Raw genomic sequence first — 22,328 nt, 5'->3', positions numbered from 1 at the left:
AAATAAATTTAGTGTTATATTTATGGTTTTTTCAAAGATGGATGAAACACAGCTACCTTCATTTTATATTTTGACTCCGATTCTGTGATGCTGTAGCCATAATAAAAGCTGGAGAAAGGGGCAAAAGCAAGAAGCCAAATCCTGAAAAATTCAAGAAAATCACAGAAATATTGTACATTTCAAAGGCATGAAAGAAAAGGGGGAAAATGTTTTGTAAAATACCCCAAATTAATTGACTCCAAATTCCAAACCTATCCTGTTTTATTGAAAATAAGACATCCCCTGAAAATAAGACCTAGCCCATTTTTGGGAGCAAAAAGTAACATAAGACACTGTCTTATTTTGGGGGAAACAGGGTATTATTATTATTATTACTACTATTATTCTTTTAGAGCAGGCATAGGCAAACATTTTTGCCTTGGGACCACATTGCAGGCCAGGCCAGGAGGGCCTGGTGGGAGGGGGGGGGGCTGTTCGCATGCTGGGTGGGGTGGCCCCACGAGAGGGTGGGGCCAGGGCTAGTCCTGGATCATCCTCAGATTGTCCTCCCATCAAAAGGACGGGGCTACATGCCACATCCTTATGCCGGGAGGAAGGTGGGACACACAGCGACTGCCCCAATCCTCCTGCCCCGAACCTCAGGCTGTCCTCTTGGCATTACTCTAGGAGGAGGGCAAGACAGGCTGTAGATAAGAGTACTCTGGAGGGCTCTCAGCCACCACGTGCCTTTCTTGAGCTGTCCTCCCAGCATAAGGATGAGGCCGCTTGCACCATCCTTGTGCCAGGAGGAGGGCAAGACACGGGGTGGCTGAGAGCAGTCCAGAGGGCTCTCAGCCACCACATGCTTCCTCCTGACATAAGGATGGGGCCACTTGCACCGTCCTTATGCCAAGAGGACAAGACACGCTCCAGAGTACTCTCAGCCACCATGTGCCTTCTTTGAGCTGTCCTCCCGGCATAAGGATGAGGCCACTTGCACCATCCTTACGCCAAAAGGAGGACAAGGCACGGGGTGGCTGAGAGGACTCCAGAGGGCTCTCAGCTGCCACGTGCCTTCCTTGAGCTGTCCTGGCATAAGGATGAGGCTGCTTACACCATCCTTATGCCAGGAGGAGGACAAGACATGCTTCAGAGGACTCTCAGCCACCACGTGCCTTCCTTGAGCTGTCCTCCTGGCATAAGGATGAGGCCACTTGCACCATCCTTACGCCAAGAGGAGGACAAGGCACGGGGTGGCTGAGAGGACTCAAGAGGGTTCTCAGCTGCCACATGCCTTCCTTGAGCTGTCCTCCTGGCATAAGGATGAGGCTGCTTACACCATCCTTATGTCAGGAGGAGGGCAAGACACATGGTGGCCGAGAGTGCTCCAGAGGACTCTCAGCTACTCTGTGCCTCTTCTCCTGTCTTTTTGGCATAAGGACACAGCACGCTGCCTTGTCCTTAAGCCAAGAGTAGAGGCAAAATGATGAGGGCCTGAGGTAAGCACATATGAGGCCGCATCCATCCCCCATTCATCCCCCAGGCCTTAGTTTGCCCGTGCCTGTTTTGGAGAGAGAGAAAGCAGCGACCAACAGAAGAAATGACCCTCCATTTCCCCTAAAGTTAGCATTTTATTTTATTTAAAAACAACCATCTACTTGGAAGGTTTTTCTACAAAGGGAGGGGACACAACAGACATACAGACAGAGAGGAAACTTTGACTGCAACTGAAAAAAAAGCCCGAAAAAGAGCTGCTGTTGCTTTATCCAGATGGAGAAACCTTGGAAAAATAATTAAAATCAATCATCCGCGGCAGGTTTATTCCTCCCAAGCCTTGAAATACATTCTTTCGCCCAAGAAAATCCATCCCGCTGCATTGAGAGCGTTAAGAAAAGAGCGTTATTTGGGTCAGAAAGAGCCGGGAGCGTTTGGCCTTTGTAAAGACAGAACTCCAGACTGTTTTAAATTATGGAACAAACCCCAAACTTGCATGAGTCTAGCTTGCTCCCCAATTACGAAGGGAACGTCATTTTGAGGCTCAGAAACAATGGGAGAAATAAAAGGGAATTATATTTTCTTCTAAGCAGGAAGCAGAGGAGGAAGAAGACAACCATTAAAATTGAAAATGTTTTTTGTTTACAGAGTATTATTTACAAAGGAAAACGGAGCAATTTTTTTGAAGGGTCAGAGAGGCCCGTTTTCGGCTTCTCGTTTTTAGTGGGATTATTAGACCAAATTGTCCGGGGGGGGGGGGGGCAATTTAAAAATAAACTCCTCCCAAGTTTTGAAAATTAAGGATCAAATAAGATTGAGAATCAAGATGAAGAAGAGTCAATAGGTTTTGGAAAGAGGAGAAACGTAGCTCAAAAAGTAAGCATCTAAACATGGACAAAACGAGAAAAGCCCATAAAAAGATCCAAAATCAATGGGGGACACGCCAAAAGAAATAGGGGAAAACATGGGGAGAGGATGCAAAGCATCACCCATGGGGTCGAACCCTTAAATATACATCTCAATTCAGCACAAGGCGAGGGACTCCTGTAACAGACCATGCAAGCTGTGAACTCAGAAATATTACAAAATAATAATAGTAACAATAATAATAATAATAAAAATAATAATACCAAAAATATAAACAAAACCCTCCATACTGTTGGCATGGATTCCAAGGGAGGAGGAACTCGGAGCCGTTTACTGAAATGGAAATACAGGGAAGGAGAAAGACCCCCCAAAGGAAGGAAACGACATGATTTTTGGAGATCGGCCGCTTCTGAACGATTTGCAAGTCGGACTTTGTACACATTTGACTCCTTTTAAAAAGCAATTCCTGCTTCGATTTGGATGGGAGAGAAGGGGAGGAAAGGGCCCCGAAGCCTCCCGTGGAAGGAAGAGTAAGGAACCTCCGCGTCGCATACTAACACACACATTTTACACACACGCACATCCATGGAAGAGGAGGGTCCATCCGAGAAAGGAAACGAAACATGATGTTGATTCCGTAACAAAGGGAGGGGAAAACGATGCAGAAAACACAAAGAGTCCGGCGATGGAAACCCAAAGAGGAGGCTGCTGCGTCTGTCCGGTTTTCCCAAAAATGTCGAAAGATCGGCCGTTTTTGCACATGGAGACGGCGGGGAGAAGTCGGGGAAGAGGGGGTTTGCTTGGTTTGTTTGTCTGTTTGCAAGCAGAGCGACACCAAGGAGGGCTCCTTTGTAGGTGAAGAGCATCGCAGCGACGGGAGGGGCGTCTCTCTCGCCGCATCCGGAAAAAGGGGGGACGTGGGGTGAGTGGCGGGGCCTCCCCTCTTCCTCTCATTCTCTCATGTTCTCACCCTCAAGGGGGGGAAGGTGGCAGTTGTGGCCAGAGCTCAGGCCTTGCTCTCCTCCACTTTGACGGCTTGCGGCTTGATAGCCCCGGTCCGGGGGGGCGGCTTCATGGGGCCCGAGGGAGGAGGGTCTGGCAGCTGCTTGACGGGGCCCAGGCCCCCCTTGCCCTCATCCAGCCGCTGCTTGGCCTGTGGGTCAGCGAGAGAGAGGACAAGCGCTAGGGCCTACAGAAGCCTGGAGAAGGGTTGGGTTATCATCATCATCATCATCATCCATCATCATCTCATCACAATCACAGATAACATAATACTCTAATAAAATCACCTATTAATAATAAAATCATAATAACAATAACCTAATCTATATAAATAACAATGTAATGCTTGTTTGTGGGATTAACAGAACTCAAAAACCACTGGACGAATTGACACCAAATTTGGACGCAATACACCGATCAGGCCAATGTATGTCCTTCACTCAAAAAATTGATTTTGTCATTTGGGAGTTGTAGTTTGCTGGGATTTATAGTTCACCTACAATCAAAGAGCATTCTGAAGCCCACCAACGATGGAATTGAACCAAACTTGGCATACAGTTCTCCCATGACGAACAGGAAATACTGGAAGGGTTTGGTGGGCAGTGTCCTTTGGTTTTGGAGTTGTAGTTCACCTACATCCAGAGATCACTGTGGACTCGAACAATGATGGATCTGGACCAAACTCTACACCAGTGGTTCTCAACCTGCGGTCCCCAGATGTTTTTGGCCTACAACTCCCAGAAATCCTAACAGCTGGTGAAGTGGCTGGGATTTCTGGGAGTTGTAGGCCAAAAACATCTGGGGACCCCAGGTTGAGAACCACTGCTCTACACAAATACTCAATATCCCCAATTGTGAAAACTGGTGAAGTTTGGGGAAAATAGAATCTTGACATTTGGGAGTTGTAGTTGCTGGGATTTATAGTTCACCTACAATCACAGAGCATTCTGAACCCCACCAATGCTAGAATTGGGCCAAACCTCCCACACAGAACCCCCATGTGGGCCACAGCAATGAGTGGCAGGGGACGGCTAGTCTATATAAATAAAAATGTAATGGTCATTTATGGGATTAACATAACTTTAAAACCACTGGACAAACTGACACCAAATTTGGACACAATACCCCAATCAGGCCAACGAGTGACCATCACTCGGAACCACCCCCCCCCCCCCAAAAAAAACCCAGCAGAAAGGACTTAAAAACCAAAAAAGCTAAACGACAATACTGTGCATATTTCCAATTTCCTTTTCCTGGACTGCAACTCCCAGCAATCCTCTAGATAGATAAGATAGATTACATAGAGATTGATAGATCTGTAGATAGATCGATCCATCAGGAGGACTGCTGGGAGTTGCAGTCCAAGAATAGATAGAGAAGGACGAAAGGGGAGAAAGAAAAAAGGGAAAGATAAAGGGAGGGGAAGGAAAGAAAGGTAGAGAAGGAAAGAAGGAGAGAAGGAAAGAAAAAAGGGGAGAAAGAAAGGAGAGAAGGTTGGCCACAGCAACGCGTGGCGGGTACAGCTAGTCTATGTAAATAAAAATGTAATGTTTGTTTGTGGGATTAACGTAAGTCAAAAACCACTGGATGAATTGACACCAAATTTGGACACTATACTCCTAACAGACCAACAAGTGACCATCACTTATAACCGCCCCCCCCCCCCAAAAAAAACCCAGCAGAAAGGACTTTAAAATCCCAAAAACCTAAATGACAATACAGGGCATGTGCGAAAACGACAGCTCCCAGCATCCCCTAGACCAGGCCCTTTAGGAGAGGAGGATGCTCCAAATGCACTGCTTCCAAGCTGCAAGCTTTCTTCTCCTTGGATTTCTTTGAAAGCATCCCATTCCCTAGGCATATTTCCAATTTCCTATTCCTGGACTGCAACTCCCAGCAATCCTCCAGATAGATAAGATAGATTAAACCAGTGGTTCTCAACCTGGGGTCCTCAGATGTTTTTGGCATTCAACTCCCAGAAATCCTAACAGCTGGTAAAGTGGCTGGGATTTCTGGGAGTTGTAGGCCAAAAACATCTGGGGACCCCAGGTTGAGAACCACTGGATTAGACAGAGATAGGTAGGTAGATAGATAGATCAGGACGACTGCTGGGGGTTGCAGTCTAAGAAAAGGTAGAGAAGGAGGAAAGGAGAGAAAGAGGAAGGGAAAGAAAAAGGGAGGGGAAGGAAAGAAAGAAGGAACGAAAAAAGGGAGAGAGGGAGAAAAAGAAAGAAAGGAGAGAAAGAGGGAGGGAAAGTTGGCCACAGCAAAGTGTGGCGGGTACAGCTAGTACTCTAAGAAAATAATCTAATAATAATAATCTCATAATAACAATAACCTAGTTAATACAATAAATTCATCATTACTATGAATAATCTCATAATAACCTAATAAAATCATCATCTACCTAATAATTTAATACAATCATCTACTAATAACGATCCAGGAGCCCCCAGTGGCACAGCGAGTTAAACCGCTGAGCTGCTGAACTTGTTGATTGAAAGATCGCCGGTTCAAATTCAGGGAGCGGCATGAGCTCCCGCTGAGAGGCCCAGCTTCTGCCAACCTAGCAGTTTGAAAACATGAAAATGCTGAGTAGATCAATAGGGACCGCTTAGGCAGGAAGGTAATGGTGCTCCATGCAGTCATGCCTAGGATGTGTCTACGGACAACCCCGGCTCGTCGGCTGAGAAGTGGAGATGACCACCAAAGTCCCAGAGACGGGCACGACTGGACTTAATGTCAGGGGAAAACCTTTACCTTCATAATAATCTCATAATAATAATAAACTAATAATTCTAATAAAATCATCATCTCCTAATAATAATCTTACAATAATCCAGTTCGTATATTTGTATATACATTTTAAAAATAATCTTTATTAAATTTTTCTGTGAAAGTATGATTAAAATGAAGGAAAAATGAATAAAAAAAGGAAATTTAAAGGGAGGATACAGTAGTGTGGGAGGCTTCTCTCATGTCCCCGCATGGGAAGCTGGGCCTGACAGATGGGAGCTCACCCTGCGCCCCAGATTTGAACCGCTGATCTTTCAGTCAGCAGTCCTGCCGACACAAGGGTTTAACCCATCGTGCCATCAGGGGCTCCTGGGGGAATTAATAATAATAATAATAATAATAATGATTCCTTACCTGCTGGATGTAATGGCCCTGGACAGAGTTCATGCCGACGGGTGGTCCAGGGCTGGGCTTCCCACTGGGGCTGGCAGAGCCGGGTCTAGTTTGGAAGCAAGGAAAAAGTCATCTACGTAAGTGAGTAAAACAGTCAAAATTGGCCTTTGAAACACATATATCCCGCCAAGCCATCCCAACCACCCTTTTTCACCTGTAGACATGAGGCATCGATCCGCCGGAGGGGATGTTCTGCTTGGCATCAGCAAAGTGGAACCCCTTCATTTCCATGTGAGAAGACTAGGAAGAACAAGAGGCGGGGTGTACTTAAATTGAAATAAATTCTTTAAAAATTAGTGGATGGACAGATTGTTATGAAACTTGGCAGGCTTGCCGCCCTGATCATGCTGTCCCACCATGCAATGATTTAAGAAAATATCTCTTATAGTTTTTTTAAAAAATTACTTTTAATTGATTTTTTTTAGAAATCCTAAATAATTAATAGACTAATATTTCCGCGACTTTGCCGGATTGATGCACTGCTTATGTTGTCTTGCTGTGCAGAAATTCAAAGGGATAGCTCTCGAGGTTTTTAAAAAAATAATTTTTAATCGAATTTTTAAAAGGAAATTCCTAAAAATTAGTAAATTAGCTAAACTTTCTGCAACTTTTCAGGATAGATGCTCTGCTTATGTTGTCTCTGGGCCTTGGAGGTACGGCTCTGTCGTGGCTCCGGACCTTCCTGGCGGGTCGATCCCAGATGGTGAAGCTGGGAGACGCCTGCTCGGACCCCTGGCCTTTGTGGGGTCCCGCAAGGTTCCATTCTGTCACCCATGCTTTTTAACATGTACATGAAACCGCTGGGCGAGGTCATCCGGAGTTTTGGAGTTGGGTGCCATCTCTATGCAGATGACACACAACTCTAGTACTCTTTTCCACCCAACTCCAAGGAAGCCCCTTGAGTGCTAGACGAGTGCCTGACTGCTGTGGCTGTCTGGATGAGGATGAACAAGCTGAAGATTAATCCCGACAAGACAGAGGTCCTCCTGGTCGATCGTAAACCAGACCGGGGTATTGGGTGGCAGCCTGTGCTGGACGGGGTTGCACTCCCCCTGAAGTCACAGGTCTGCAGTTTGGGGGTCCTCCTGGATTCTTCATTGACATTTGAGGCTCAGGCGTCGGTGGTGGCCGTGAGGGACTTTGCACAATTAAGACTCGTGCGCCAACTGCGACCGTACCTTGGGAAGGCAGATCTGGCGAAAGTGGTCCACGCCTTAGTCACCTCTAGACTGGATTACTGCAATGCACTCTATGTGGGGCTGCCCTTGAAAACGGCCCGGAAATTTCAGATGATCCCGAGCGGCAGCCAGGTTGTTAACTGGGGCTCCTTACAGGGAGCGGTCATCCCTCCTGTTAAAGGAGCTCCACTGGCTGCCATTCAATTTCCGGACCCAATTCAAGGTGCAGGTTCTTACCTACAAAGCCCTGAACGGTTTGGGACCCGCCTACCTGTTTGACCGCATCTCCATATATGAACCCACACGATCCCTTCGATCATCCGGAGAGGCCCTGCTTTCGATCCCACCAGCATCGCAGGTGCGGTTGGTGGGGACGAGAGAGAGGGCCTTTTCAGTGGTGGCCCCTCGACTCTGGATTGCACTCCCTAAAGACATCAGACAGGCCCCAACTCTGGCAGTCTTCAGGAGGAGCTTGAAGACGTGGCTGTTCCAGTGTGCCTTCCCGGAATAATGATCTCATAGCACTTTGTCCTCCAAAGCACTTTACATTTCTTTAGGTCTGCTAGTATGCCCTTCACAAACACCCTATCTACTTTCGTCCAGGTCCCAATATTATTTCCAATTTTAACTTTACATTTGGCCTTCCCACTGTTTTTAATTGTGCGTTGTCTTCGTGATAATGTTGTATATTTTACTGCTTATGTTTTTTTTTATTTTTAACTGCTTGTATTGTTGTTTATTGTCTGTATTGTTGTATTTGGGCTCGGCCTCGTGTAAGCCGCACAGAGTCCCTTGGGGAGATGGTAGCGGGGTACAAATAAACTGTTATTATTATTATTATTATTAACCCGGGCATCACCATGTACCGAAGCGAGGGCATGACCAATAGCAAAGGGGTGAGACAGGTGAGCACCCCATGGGGTCCCTTACCTCCCTGCCACCTGCCAGGATGGAGGGCTGGGATCCAGGGGAGAGGATCCTGCGAGGCGCCCCGACCGAGAGGCCCTGTCCCTGCGGAAGCTGGATGGACTGCGGCAGGAGCAGCGGCTGCTGGCCAGAGCCGTAGCGAGGCATCGGTAGCTGGGAGCCTGGCATTGGCAGCGTCAGCTGTGGAGAGAGAGAGGCAGACAGGCGGAGAGTCACCCCATGGGGCTCAACCAAAGGGAGGATTCACCACTGCAAAGTGGTCAAGGGTCTAGTCTGATGGTCAAGCCACTGGAAACAGGACCCTGAGGCTGCTCAGAAGGACAACAGCATACTTCCTTCCCCTTGAACTCAAAACTACTTTTTCCCTTGCTTCTATTACAAGCCATCCCCGAGTTACAAACATCCAACTTACAAACAACTCCCAGTTAAGAACAGGGGTAAGAACAAGAAGTGAGAAAAATCTCCTCGGAAGGAAGAGAAATTCACTCCCAAAGGAATTATCATGGGGGAAAGGTGTCTCTACTAGAGCTGTATCTCCATTGAAGCAGATAAGGTTAAGAGAGAAAATGGAAGGGGAGAGAGAGATTATAGGGAAATAGGGAAGGAGGGAGGTAGATAAATGATAAGGTTGAGGGAGAAAGTGTAGAAAAATGAATAGATAGATAGATAATAGATTGAGAGAAAGTCTAGATAGATAATTAGATAGATGTTAAGGTTGAGAGAAAGTGTACATGCATGGATGGATGGATAGGTTGATAAAAAGTGTAGATAGATGATAAAGTTGAGAGAGCAGGTGTAGATAAATAGATAAATAGAGATTGTAAGTAAATAAATAAATAGAGAGGGGGGGTAGATAAGGTTGAAAGAAAGATACATAGGTAGATAACAAGGTTCAGGAAGAGAGAGAAAGGATAGATAGATAGATAGATAGATAGATAGATAGATAGGGTTGAAAGATAGATAGATAGATAGATAGATAGATAGATAGATAGATAGATGATAAGGTTGAAAGAGAAAGGATAGATAGATAGATAGATAGATAGCAAGGTAGGAAGACAGACAGACAGACAAACAGCAAAGGTCGGTAGGTAGGTAGATAGATAGTTATATATATATATATAGAGAGAGAGAGAGATAGCAAGGTAGATAGATAGACAGACAGACAGACAGATAGATAGATAGATAGATAAGATAGATAGCAAGGTAGGTAGATAATTAGATAGATGATAAGATAGATAGATGGATAAATGATAAGGCTGAAAGAGAGAGATGATAAGGTTGAAAGAGAAAGTATCGATAAATAGATAGATAGATAGATAGATAGATAGATAGATAGATAGATAGATAGCAAGGTAGGTAGGTAGGTAGGTAGATAGCAAGGTAGATAGATAGATAGATTGCAAGATAGGTAGGTAGGTAGATAGATAGACAGACAGACAGCAAGGTAGGTAGCAAGGTAGATAGATAATTAGATAAGATGATAAGGTATGTAGGTAGGTAGATAGATGATAAGTTTGAAAGATAGAGAGATAGACAGACAGAGATGACAAGGTTGAAAGAGAAAGTGTAGATAGATAGATAGATAGATAGATAGATAGATAGAGAAATGATAAGGCTGAAAGATAGATAGATAGATAGATAGATAGATAGATAGATAGATAGATAGAAAGAGAGATGATAAGGTTGAAAGTGTAGATAGATTTTCTTTTTCGTGTCAGGTGCAACTTGAGAAACTGCAAGTCGCTTCTGGTGTGAGAGAACTGGCTGTCTGCAAGGACGTTGCCCAAGGGACGCTACCTGGATGTTTTGATGTTTGACCATCCTTGTGGGAGGCTTCTCTCATGTCCCCGCATAGGGAGCTGGAGCTGATAGAGGGAGCTCACCCTACACTTTCTCTCTCAACCTTATCACCTATCTATTTATCTATCTAATCTCTACACATTCTCGCTGTCTTAACTTTATCACCTATCTATCTACACTTCCTCTCTCTCAACATAGATAGGATGATAAGATTGAAACACAGATAGATAGAAGATAAGGTTGAGAGGAGAGCATAGAGAGAGATACATGGCTAGATAGATAGATGGATAGATAGATAGATAGATAGATAGATAGATAGATAGATAGAGCCTCTTTGGGCAGGAAGAGGGCAAAGGTATAATACAATATAGTAATAATTAATACTGATATTGTACTATGGTAATAATATAATATAATATAATATAATATAATATAATAAATATAATTAATATAATATATATCTTGTAAGGGCAGCATATAAATGCCATAAATAAATAAATAAATAAATAAATAAATAAATAAATAAATAAATAATAAATAAAGGGGGTGGGTGGGAGGGTGTTGACCTGGGTGAGTTGGGAGTCCATCATCTGGGAGGCTTGTCCGAGGGCGCCCCCGTCGTAGACCAGGGCCTGGCTCCCACTGACCGGCTGGTAGGGGGACCCCGAGGGGGTCTTGACCATCTCCAGGGGCTGCATCCCGGGGAAGGCCGAGTAGGGGGGCTTCAGCACCACCGCGTTGGCCTGCGACAGGCTCGGGTGCATGTACACCTGCGACCTGGGTAGACACACATTTCAAGAACATCACACATAATACTAATAAAAATACAATATAATATATAATAATAATACATTAAATGTAATTACTACTGATAATATATAACAGTAAATAAAGAACAAAACTACAACACAGGGGAACTCCAGACAAGAAACAATCAGGAACAGCTAATCACCTCTCAATGAAAGATTCCCCCAGGCAGGGAATATACACACACACACACACATATAATGTAATATAATGTAATCTATATAAATAAAAATGTAATGTTTGTTTGTGGGATTAACAGAACTCAAAAACCACTGGACTAATTGACACCAAATTTGGACACAAGACATCTAACAACCCAATGTATGTCCTTCACTTAAAAAATTGATTTTGTCATTTGGGAGTTGTAGTTGCTGGGATTTATAGTTCACCTATAATCAAAGAGCGTTCTGAACCCCATCAGTGATGGAATTGAACCAAACTTGGCACACAGTTCTCCCATGACCAAAAGAAAATACTGGAAGGGTTTGGTGGGCATTGGCCTTGAGTTTTGGAGTTGTAGTTCACCTACATCCAGAGATCACTGTGGACTCAAACAATGATGGATCTGGACCAAACTCTACAAGAATACTCAATATGCCCAAATGTGAACACTGGTGGAGTTTGGGGGAAATAGAATCTTGACATTTGGGAGTTGTAGTTGCTGGGATTTATAGTTCACCTCCAATCACAGAGCACTCTGAACCCCACCAACGATAGAATTGGGCCAAACCTCCCACACAGAACCCCCATGTGGGCCACAGCAACGCGTGGCAGGGGACAGCTAGTATATTATAATGTAAGATGTTCCTTACCTGAAGGGCTGGATGGAGCTGTAGATTTCCTGGGACTGAGAGACAGGGAGGCCCCCCCGGAGGCCCAGCTGGGCCTGCGCCTGAAGCGACGTGTGGAGCGAGAGCGGGATCTGCTGGGCGGCCTGAGAGCGGGGAGAGAAGGCACAACAGGCATCTGGTCTCTCTCCATGCTCACAGGAGGAGAGCAAGAGAGGCTGTTCAGCAAGCTCCTTGAGTGCAGCAAGAGAGCCATTGAGTTTCAGCAAGCCAAGACTTTCTTGAGGAAAGCAAAGGGCCTATCTATCCATTTATCTCTCAGGAGACATCTTGCCTCTCTCCATGCTCACAGGAGGAGAACAAGAGAGGAAGTTCAGCAGGTCAGACGCTTCCTGAGCCAGCAGTAGAGACACTAGGCTTTAGCCATTGACAGGAGCAGAGACAAGCTTGAAAAGACTTTGAGGAAAGTAAAGCTCTATGTCTATCTGGAGACATCTTGCCTCTCTCCATGCTTATAGGAGGAGAACAAAAGAGCAGATTAGAAGCTTCTTGAGCACAGCAAGAGAGCCACTGAGCTTGAAAAGTTATGAAATACTTTCCTATACATATCTTATTTCCTATGAATATATTATTCTAATAAAATAATGTAATGCAATATAGTATAATGTATATACATATAATATTTATATTATAATGTAATGCAATATAATTTGAATAATAATAACATGATATTATAATTATATATTTACATTACATGTAATATTACTAATAATTTTACAATATAATGGTATAGTACAATATAGTAATATTTAATACTGATATTGTACTATGCAAATAATATAATATATTGTTTATAATATAATATATATATATATATTTATAATACAAATAATATAATATATATATCTTGTAAGCCGCTCTGAGTCCCCTTCGGGGTGAGAAGGGCAGGATATAAATGTCGTAAATAAATAAATACAGTAATGTAGTTCCTCCAATAAAGTCTTTTCAAGCTTGGTTCTGCTCCTGTAAATGGCTGAAGCCCATTGGCTAATGGAGTTCGTGCCCTCCAAATAGGATGTTCTGCCCCACAACTCTGTGTGTTTTAGGAGTTCCATTTAAACTTCCTACTCCTATTTTATCTCATCATAGTCTGTTAATTGTTTTGTATTCGGAATATGTGGCCCGTCCATTGTCATCTCTATTGTGATTGTGTCTATTGGATTTTTTATTTTATTTTAATTTAATTATTACTATTATTTTGTTATTATGTTAATGTCATTTTGATAATGTTGCTGTTGTCTGATGTATATGCTTTGATTCTATTGCTGTATTATGTTGTCCGGGCTTGGCCCCATGTAAGCCGCTCCAAGTCCCCATTGGGGAGATGGTGGCAGGGTAGAAATAAATATTATTATTATTATTATTGTTATTATTATTATTATTATTGGCTCTACTGTTCGGCTCCTGATCTGCCGAACTGCCTCTTTTGTTCTATCTAACCATCTCTTTGAAGACATCTTGCTTCTCTCCATGCTCACAGGAGAAGAAAATGGAGGACCGAGGAATAAAAAGAGTCCTGAGAAGCACCAGTTTAACAAACAAGAGAGGGAGAGGCAGAGAGGGCCATAATGCGGGAAGGGCTTTCCCCGCCAGTAAACGCCTCGGCTCGTCTCCTTGTTGAGGACGAGAGGCTTGTGCAGGATGAGTTCCCACAAGGTTTGGCAAGAGGCCCAGGGGGGTCCGTCCTACCTGTTGGTAGCTCTGCTGCTGCGGGATCGCCTGGGGGAGGAGGCGGGGCTGGCTGGCAAAGACGTGGCCGTCCAGGTACAGCGGTGGAATGTGGCTTCCTAGAAAGTAAAGGCAAAAGACAGGCAAGGTGTCAAGGCTGAGTGGTGTACATATGTGTGTGTGTATCTATATAAATAAAAATGTAATGTTCATTTGTGGGATTAACATAACTAAAAAACCACTGGACGAATTGACACCAAATTTGGACACAAGACACCGATGAGGCCAATGAGTGACCATCACTCATAAAAACACATAAAAACACAGCTAAAGAGACTTAAAAAGCCAAAAAACAAGAAATACATTACAACGTATGCGCAAAACCACATATATACACAAACACACATATATACAAATATATACACATAGATATATGCATATATAGACACACAAAACACATATACATAGACTGGGCCACAGCAACGCTAGTATTTTGTCAAATTTTGTTACATAGTGTTGTTATTATTACATTTACTTATATTTCTACTTTCTAATATAAGTAAATATAATCTTCTTAAAAATATATATAAATGCTCTGTGCATAATGAGTACCTTAAAAACAAAAGAACCAATGATCGAAATCACACCAAATTTGGCAACAAAACGTCTCACTACAAAAGAAGTGACCATCACTCAAAAAATTATGATTTTGTCATTTGGGAGTTGTAGTTGCTGGGATTTATAGTTCAGCTATAATCAAAGAGCATTCTGAACTCCACCAATGATGGAATGGAACCAAACTTGGCACACAGGCCTCCTATGACCAACAGAAAATACTAGCAGCGTTTGGTGGGCACTGACCTTGAGTTTGGGAGTTGTAGTTCACCTACATCCAGAGAGCACTGTGGACTCAAACAATGATGGATCTGGACCAAACTTGGCACGAATATTCCATATGCCCAAATATGAACACAGATGGAGTTTGTGGGAAATAGACCTTGGCATTTGGGAGTTGTAGTTACTGGGATTTATAGTTCACCTACAATCAAAGACTATTCTGAATGAACCCCACGAACGACCCCACGATACCAGCAACTACAACTCCCAAATTACAAATTTTTTGGAGTGAAAGACATACATTGGGTTGTTAGGTATCTTGTGTCCAAATTTGGTGTCAATTTGTCCAGTGATTTTTGAGTTTTCTTAATCCCACAAACGAACATTACATTTTATTTATCTATAGATATAAAAGCCTTATAGTTTGTAAAGTCAATCAGTGATTGTATCTAAATAAAGGTAGTGAAGCAAGTAGTGTCTCTGTGTGTATATATACACATACATACACACACACTCTACTTGCGCTACCTTTATTTATTATTTATTTATTTATTACATATATTTCTATCCCACCCTTCGCCCCACAAGGGGACTCAGAGTGGCCTTACATAAGCATCCGATGATGCAATCCAAATATAAAAAATCGATACAATAAAAACACTAAAATTACATTTTATCCAGTTTCAACAATAAATTCAGATACTATCACTGATTGACTTTGCAATGTGTAAGGCTACTCAATGCTAATCAAACTTGCTAATTGCAACATTCACATTATTCCACAGGGATATATACACTCCACTTGCCTCATTTCCAAAAGAACAAAACTGAGCATGCCTGCCACAGATGCAGGCAAAACATTAGGAAAGAATGCTACTGGAACACAGCCATACAGCCCGGCAAACTCATAGCAACCCAGTGGTTGCGGCCCTTGATAACACTATCCATCTTATCTATCAATGTAAGATGCGAAAAAAACTGCAGCTGGTTCAAACATGGCAGCCAGGGAGTTGTAGCCAAATGCTGGGCGGGGGGCTCCGGGATGGACAGAGGCAAAGAAATGTCCCTCTTATTGTTATCCCCCCGCCCTTCGGCCTCTCAGCCACAGAATCCTCTTCAAGGCCCTTCGGAAAGGGCTCCGCAGGATCCATTGAGAGAAACACATCATTGAGGCCAAAGGGAGGGCGAGGCGGACGCCTCAGTGAGATTACGCGAGCGTCTCTGCCACGTTGGAGCCTAAGCAAGCCATATTTGGTGGCCCAGACCCCCATTAACAAGAGGCTCGTAGAATAATAAAGCTGGAAGGCCTCTCCAACGTCATTTCGGCCATTATGCAGGAGAAACACAATCCGATCCGTCCCGACAGATGGCGGTCCAGCCAGAGACAGATGGCCATAGATATGACTGAGAGGGATATTTAAGAAATAGAATAATAAAGCTGGACAGAACCCACAAAGGGCCATCTCAATTCAACTCTTCATTTTGGCCATAATGCAGGGAAAACACAATCCGATCCCTCCCAATGGATGGCTGTCCAGCCAGAGATTTGATTGAGAGAGGGATATTTAAGATATATCATAGAATAATAAAGCTGGACGGGACTCCCAAAGGGCCATACTTTTTTGCCATTATGTAGGGAAATCCCAATCCGATCCATCCTGACTGATAGCCATCTAGCCATAGATAGATGGCTATAGATATGATTGAGAAAGAGAGAGATTTAAGATACTTTATGGCAGCCTTTCAGATATTATTATTATTATTATTATTAGAATCATAGAGTTGGAAGAGGCCAAGAAGCGGGAATATTGCATTCAAAGCACCCCTGACAGATGGCCATCCAGCCTCTGTTTAAAAGCTTCCAAAGAAGGAGCCTCCACCACACTCCGGGGCAGAGAGTTCCACTGCTGAACGGCTCTCACAGTCAGGAAGTTCTTTCTAATGTTCAATTATTATTATTATTATTATTATTATTATTCTCATTTGGTATCAGCCATTGGTTGAGGTTCTGGGTTTGAGCCTGCCACTTTTGGACTCTCGCTTGCTGAGGTGTTCCAGCGAGTGTCTCTGTAGATCTTAGAAAACTATGTCATTTAATCAACTACCAAACTCACACATTTTGTATTTTCTCTGTTTGTTTGCTTTGTTCTGTTAGAAATGTAATATAATTGACTGGCTGCCCTGACACGAGAAATAAATAAAAATAAATAAATAAACAATTATGATTACTATTAATTGGGTTGTATAACTGTCTCCATTATATTACAGCAGTAAGAAAGGAACAAAACAATAAATACAGGTGAAGGAGATTACATACTCTTCTGGTATAGCTCAGTTTGGACTCCTTTCAAATTCCATCTTAGTCTCCTACTTATATCTCTCTCATTATTATTATTATTATTATTATTATTATTATTATTATTATTAGAAACACAACAAAATTAGTACACAGCAAACAAGCTCACTATGCTGGTTGTTGTATTGGATCACACTTCTCAAGTGTCTAGGACTATGTGATGTATTATTATTATTATTATTATTATTATTATAGTTATTATTATTATTTTACCGACACAAAAACACAGTATGTCACAGCAAATTAGATCTATATGCTGGATTTCGTATCACAAAATCACAAGTCCAACACTTCCCAAGCATCTAGGAATGTATTTATTTTATTATTATTATTATTATTATTATTATTATTATTATTATCCCTTCCCCCTCTCCCCCCCCCTTTCATTCTATTTGTTGGATCAAGGAGTTGGTCTGATTTTGTTGTATTTTCTTGTTCCCTTCACTTTGGCTATCACTTCTTTTCAATTCAAAACCTAGCTTAATAGGGAAATATGAACACATGATGGAAAGGGAGCCTACCTGGCATGGAAGCAGAGGGGGCCACGGAGGCCACGGGAGGCATAGTGGGCACAGAGACTCCTCCAAAGGAGCTGTAGCTGACCCCCCCATTAGAGGGTCCCCCCACGCCCGAGGGGGGCTGCAGGCCCGAGCCACCGCCATTGACGCCGCCACCGCTGCCAACAGGGGAGCTCTGCTCTGGCAATCCAGGGGAGTTCTCCCAGGCCTTGCGGGCAGATTCCATCTGCGGGGAGGAGGAGGAGGAGAACAACAACATTAGGCCAAAGCATCATCATTATTATTATTATTATTAGACTCAGAGTTGGAAGAGCTGGAAAACACCTCCAAGGGCAATCCAGCCTTACCTTCTTCTGCCAGGCAGAGAGACTGAATTACTATCATATTATTATCCATTATTTATTATTATCCTCACGAGTTATTGATAAGAATTGGGAAATATCTCTAAGGGCAATCCAGTCCTACCCTCTTCTGCCAGGCAGGAAGACTGAATTACTATTATATTATTATTATTATTATTATTATTATTATTATTATTATTGTTATACTCAGAGTTGGAAGAGACCCCAAGAGGCCATCCGGTCCCACCCCCTTCTGCCAGGCAGGAAGGTAGAATTACCATTATATTATTATCATCCCTTTATCATTATTATAGATCAGGATTATTATTAATAATAATAATAATAATAAGAGTTGGGAAATACCTCTAAAGGCAATCTAACCCTACCCTCTTCTGCCAGGCAGGTAGATCGAATTACTATTATATTATCCATAATAATATAATATAATATAATTATCAATATATTTTTATTATATTAATATATCATTATTAATATTAGTAATACAATATTATTAATATATTTTATTATTATTATTATTATTATTATTAGTAGTAGTAGTAGTAGTATTATGCTCAGAGTTGGAAGAGATACCAAGAGGCCATCCAGTCCCACCCCCTTCTGCCAGGCAGGAAGACTGAATTACCATTATATTATTATTATCCCTTATAATCATGTATATAATCATTCATTATTATAGATCAGGATTATTATTATTATTATTATTATTATTATTATTATTGATAAGAATTGGGAAATATCTCTAAGCGCAATCCAGTCCTACCCTCTTCTGCCAGGCAGGAAGACTGAATTACTTTATTATTATTATTATTATTATTATTATTATTATTATTATTATTATTGGAAGAGACCCCAAGAGGCCATCTGGTCCCACCCCCTTCTGCCAGGCAGGAAGGTATAATTACCATTAAATCATTATTATTATCTTACTTTATAATCATTCATATCATCATTCATTATTATAGATCAGGATTATTATTATTGATAAGAGTTGGGAAATACCTGCAAGGCCAATCCTGTCCTACCCTCTTCTGCCAGGCAGGAAGATCGAATTACTAGTATATATTATTATCCATGGTTTTTGTTGTTGTTGACGATTATTATTATTATATTAGTAATTATTACTATTATTATTATTATTATTATTATTATTATTATTATTAGTTGGAAGAGACCCCAAGAGGCCATCCAGTTCCACCCCCTTCTCTCTGCCAGGCAGGAAAAGCACAATCAAAGCAACCCCAAGGGATGGCCACCCAGCTTCTGTTTAGTTCTCCCTCCCAGTTTGGTCCCATCTGCAAACTGGATCTGCCTTCTTTCTAAGCCATTAGAAGCCATTAATAAATATCCCGAACAGCCCTGAAAGGCCCAGGACAGAGAGCTCTTTTTGGCACCAAAGAGTCCCTTGGGCTGCTCAGCCAATGACAACATACCTTCAGGGTGAGGTCCGCTGTTGGGAAAGACATGGGGTTCAAGCCGATGCAGCGCTGGAGGTGGTGATCCCGGCGGAGAACTGGGAGGGACTGGGCCAAGCCGGCCTAAACAGACAAAGACAGATCACTTTAATTCAAGAATGTGCATCTCGAAGCTCAGAAACAATATAATTGAAAATAATAATATAAGATAATGTAATTAAGCATTACATTACATTTACTGATATGATTATATTTTCTTATTATATTGTCTTACATTATTATATTATTATATTTATTATATTATCCTACTAGCCATCCCCTGCCACACGTTGCTGTGGCCCAGTTTGTGTATATGTGTTTTGTGTGTGGATATATGTGTGTTTGCGTTTATATATGTGGTTTTGCACACAAGTTGTAATGTATTTTTTATTTTTTGGATTTTTAAGTCTCTTCCGCTATGTTTTTCAGTGCTTTTATGAGTGATGGCCACTTCTATTAATTCTATTATTATTTCTGCCCCTGTCTTATGGAATTCCTTGCCGCGCTATATGAGAGCCATGACTTAGGGCCTTTTACTCTAGCACTTAAGATCTGGCTTTTTACTAGAACATTCGATCTCTGTTAATTTTTAATTTCTGTATGTATGTATTTTATCTTTTACAATTTAGCTGTAAATCGCCTAGAGCATTCTCGGATGGAGGGTGATTAATAAGTAATTAAATATGATGATGATAATTATTATATTATAATATTATATAATTATAATTATTATAATTATTATATTATATTATAATATAATTATATTATTATAATTATTATATTATAATATAATAATATTAGTAAAATAATAATATACGAAAATATACTTGAGTATAAGCCGACCCGAATATAAGCCAAGGCACCTAATTTTACCACAAAAAACTGGGAAAATGTATTGACTCGAATATAAGCCGAGTCAATACGGGTCAATTTCAAAATAAAAATAAATACCAATAAAATTATATTAATTTAGGAATCAGTAGGTTAAATGTTTTTGAATATTTACATAAAACTGTAATTCAAGATAAGACTGTCCAACTCTGATTAAACCATTATTCTAACCTTCTTCAATGTAAATAGGCTTACATGTCCTCCAATAATAATAGAGTAAAATAATAATAGAGTAAAATAATAAACGTAATAATAACAATACAATAAAATAATAAATGTAACAATAATAATAGAGTAAAATAATAAATGTAATAATAATAATAATAATAATAATAATAATAATAATAATAGCAACAACAAAGTAAAATAATAAATAATACTGACTTGAGTATAAGCTGGGGGAGACTTTTTCAGCCTTAAAAAAAGGACTGAAAAACTAGGCTTATACTCAAGTATATACAGTAAGTGTTACGGCAATAGAAGACTCCCCCGCTAAACATCCGTAAGTCTTGATGCTCAAGCAGAGTTTGCTTTCAATGGGGCATCTTCCGAGCTTTTCTTCCTGGGATCCCTTAGTCCTCATGGCCCCAAAACCTCGGAAGGAAGAGGAAGGAAGGGCAAGGGCGCCACTCACTTTGGGGCTGACCCCGAACTCAATGGGGGGCACGGGGAGGACGGGGTCCACGTGGATCTCCACCCCGTTTCCGGTGGGCAGGCTGCCCCCTCCTTCCAGGCGCTCGGCCCCTTCGGAGCCCTTCCGGTTCTTCAGGGAGCGTTCGTTGCCGATCGGACCTGGCTTGTGGTCTTTGCTCTGGCTCAAGCCCGGCTCCGGATCCTAAACAGACACACACAGGGAGAAACAGATGAGCTGAGTGTTTTGCCTGGAAAGAGAAGGGGGTTGGACTGGATGGCTGGATTATATATCACCTTAAATATCTCTCTCCCAATCGTATCTATGGCTACCTGTTTATAACTGGAGGGCCATCTGTTGGGAGGGATCGGGTTATGCTTTCCATGCATAATGGAACGTCTGGGTGGCCCTTGAGGGACTTTCCATCTATAGGATTCTATTATATATAATCTTAAATATCTCTCTCTCAATCGTATAGCTACCAGTTTATAGCTAGAGGGCCATCTGTTGGGAGGGATCGGGTTGTGTTTTCCAAGCATAATGGCAGAAACGGGGTCCCAACTTGAGAATTTTGTGATATATATATCTTTCTCCATCATATCTATGGCCATCTATCTCTGGTTGGACAGCCATCTCTTGGGAGTGATCGGACTGTGCTAATGGCCGAAAAGGGACTGGACTGGATGCCCCATGGAGGGTCCCTTCCAACTGTAGGAGTCTGTGATATATCTTAAACACATATCTATGGCTGGATGGTCATCTGTTGGGAGGGATTTGGGTTGTGCTTTCCCTGCCTAATGGAAGCAATGGGGTTGGACTGGGATGGCCATTTGGGGGTCCCTTCCAACTTCTGTGATATATATATATACACACACACACACACACACACATACTATTTATGGCTGGATGGCCATCTGTTGGGAGGGATCGGGTTGTGTTTCCCCTGCATAACTGCAGAAAAGGGGTTCAGTTGGGATGGCCATATATCTCACATCTCGGTCTCTCTCCATCATATCTATGGCTACCTAAGTCTGGGGGGTGGGCTTGTGCTTGCAGACAAGTGCCTGGTCTGGATGGCCTTCGGGAGCCCCTCCTGAGACCTATCATTGCCACTCTCTGTGGGGGGAGCGAGGGGGAGTTACCTTCTTCTCGGCCGGCTTGGGCCCGCCTTCCTTGTGCCCCCCATCGGAGGGCTTGGGCTCGGCCAGGCCCTGTCCGACCGCGTCTTCGGGCTTGAGGGCGCCGTAAGGGGAGCTGCGCTGGGAGGAGGTGGCCGAGGACTCCCGGGACTCGGCGCTCAGGTCGATGCCGCTGTCGCCTTGGCTGCCCTTGAAGCCTTGCTGCTGCTGCGGGAGAAGAAGCGGGAGGGTCACTTCGAGGGGAACGGGGCCCCCAAATGACACCCAATCCAACTAATGTCTGCAATAAAGGAAATGTGCAATCTAATCCCTCCAAACAGATGGCCATCCAGACTCTGCTTCATCTTCATCATCATCACTGAATCATAGGATCCTAGAATCGAA

General features: G+C 42.4%; 1 protein-coding gene across 4 annotated transcripts in view; it reads right to left on the bottom strand.

The window, feature by feature from the left end:
- Window positions 1-1,590: 1,590 nt before the first annotated feature.
- The window catches only part of PRRC2B (proline rich coiled-coil 2B), a 74,797-nt gene continuing 54,059 nt past the window's right edge, over window positions 1,591-22,328 (bottom strand). For 2 of the 4 annotated variants that reach the window (XM_067471965.1, XM_067471966.1), the window contains exons 21-31: window positions 21,948-22,151; window positions 20,809-21,009; window positions 19,263-19,367; window positions 17,474-17,696; window positions 13,781-13,878; window positions 12,056-12,177; window positions 11,003-11,213; window positions 8,640-8,816; window positions 6,686-6,771; window positions 6,493-6,577; window positions 1,591-3,493 (exon numbers count right to left, since the gene is read on the bottom strand). In XM_067471965.1, the coding sequence (XP_067328066.1) occupies window positions 3,347-3,493; window positions 6,493-6,577; window positions 6,686-6,771; window positions 8,640-8,816; window positions 11,003-11,213; window positions 12,056-12,177; window positions 13,781-13,878; window positions 17,474-17,696; window positions 19,263-19,367; window positions 20,809-21,009; window positions 21,948-22,151 (1,659 nt within the window). In that variant the 3' untranslated portion in view covers window positions 1,591-3,346. Of the gene's footprint in view, window positions 3,540-6,492; window positions 6,578-6,685; window positions 6,772-8,639; window positions 8,817-11,002; window positions 11,214-12,055; window positions 12,178-13,780; window positions 13,879-17,473; window positions 17,697-19,262; window positions 19,368-20,808; window positions 21,010-21,947; window positions 22,152-22,328 lie in introns of all 4 variants that reach the window. The other 2 variants (XM_067471967.1, XM_067471968.1) reach the window with 2 other exon arrangements.

Source organism: Anolis sagrei, chromosome 11 (genome assembly GCF_037176765.1).
Source record: "Anolis sagrei isolate rAnoSag1 chromosome 11, rAnoSag1.mat, whole genome shotgun sequence".
Taxonomy (NCBI): domain Eukaryota; kingdom Metazoa; phylum Chordata; class Lepidosauria; order Squamata; family Dactyloidae; genus Anolis; species Anolis sagrei.
The sequence above is the reverse complement of the archived record's forward strand: the minus strand, read 5'-3'. Positions and strand labels throughout refer to the sequence as shown.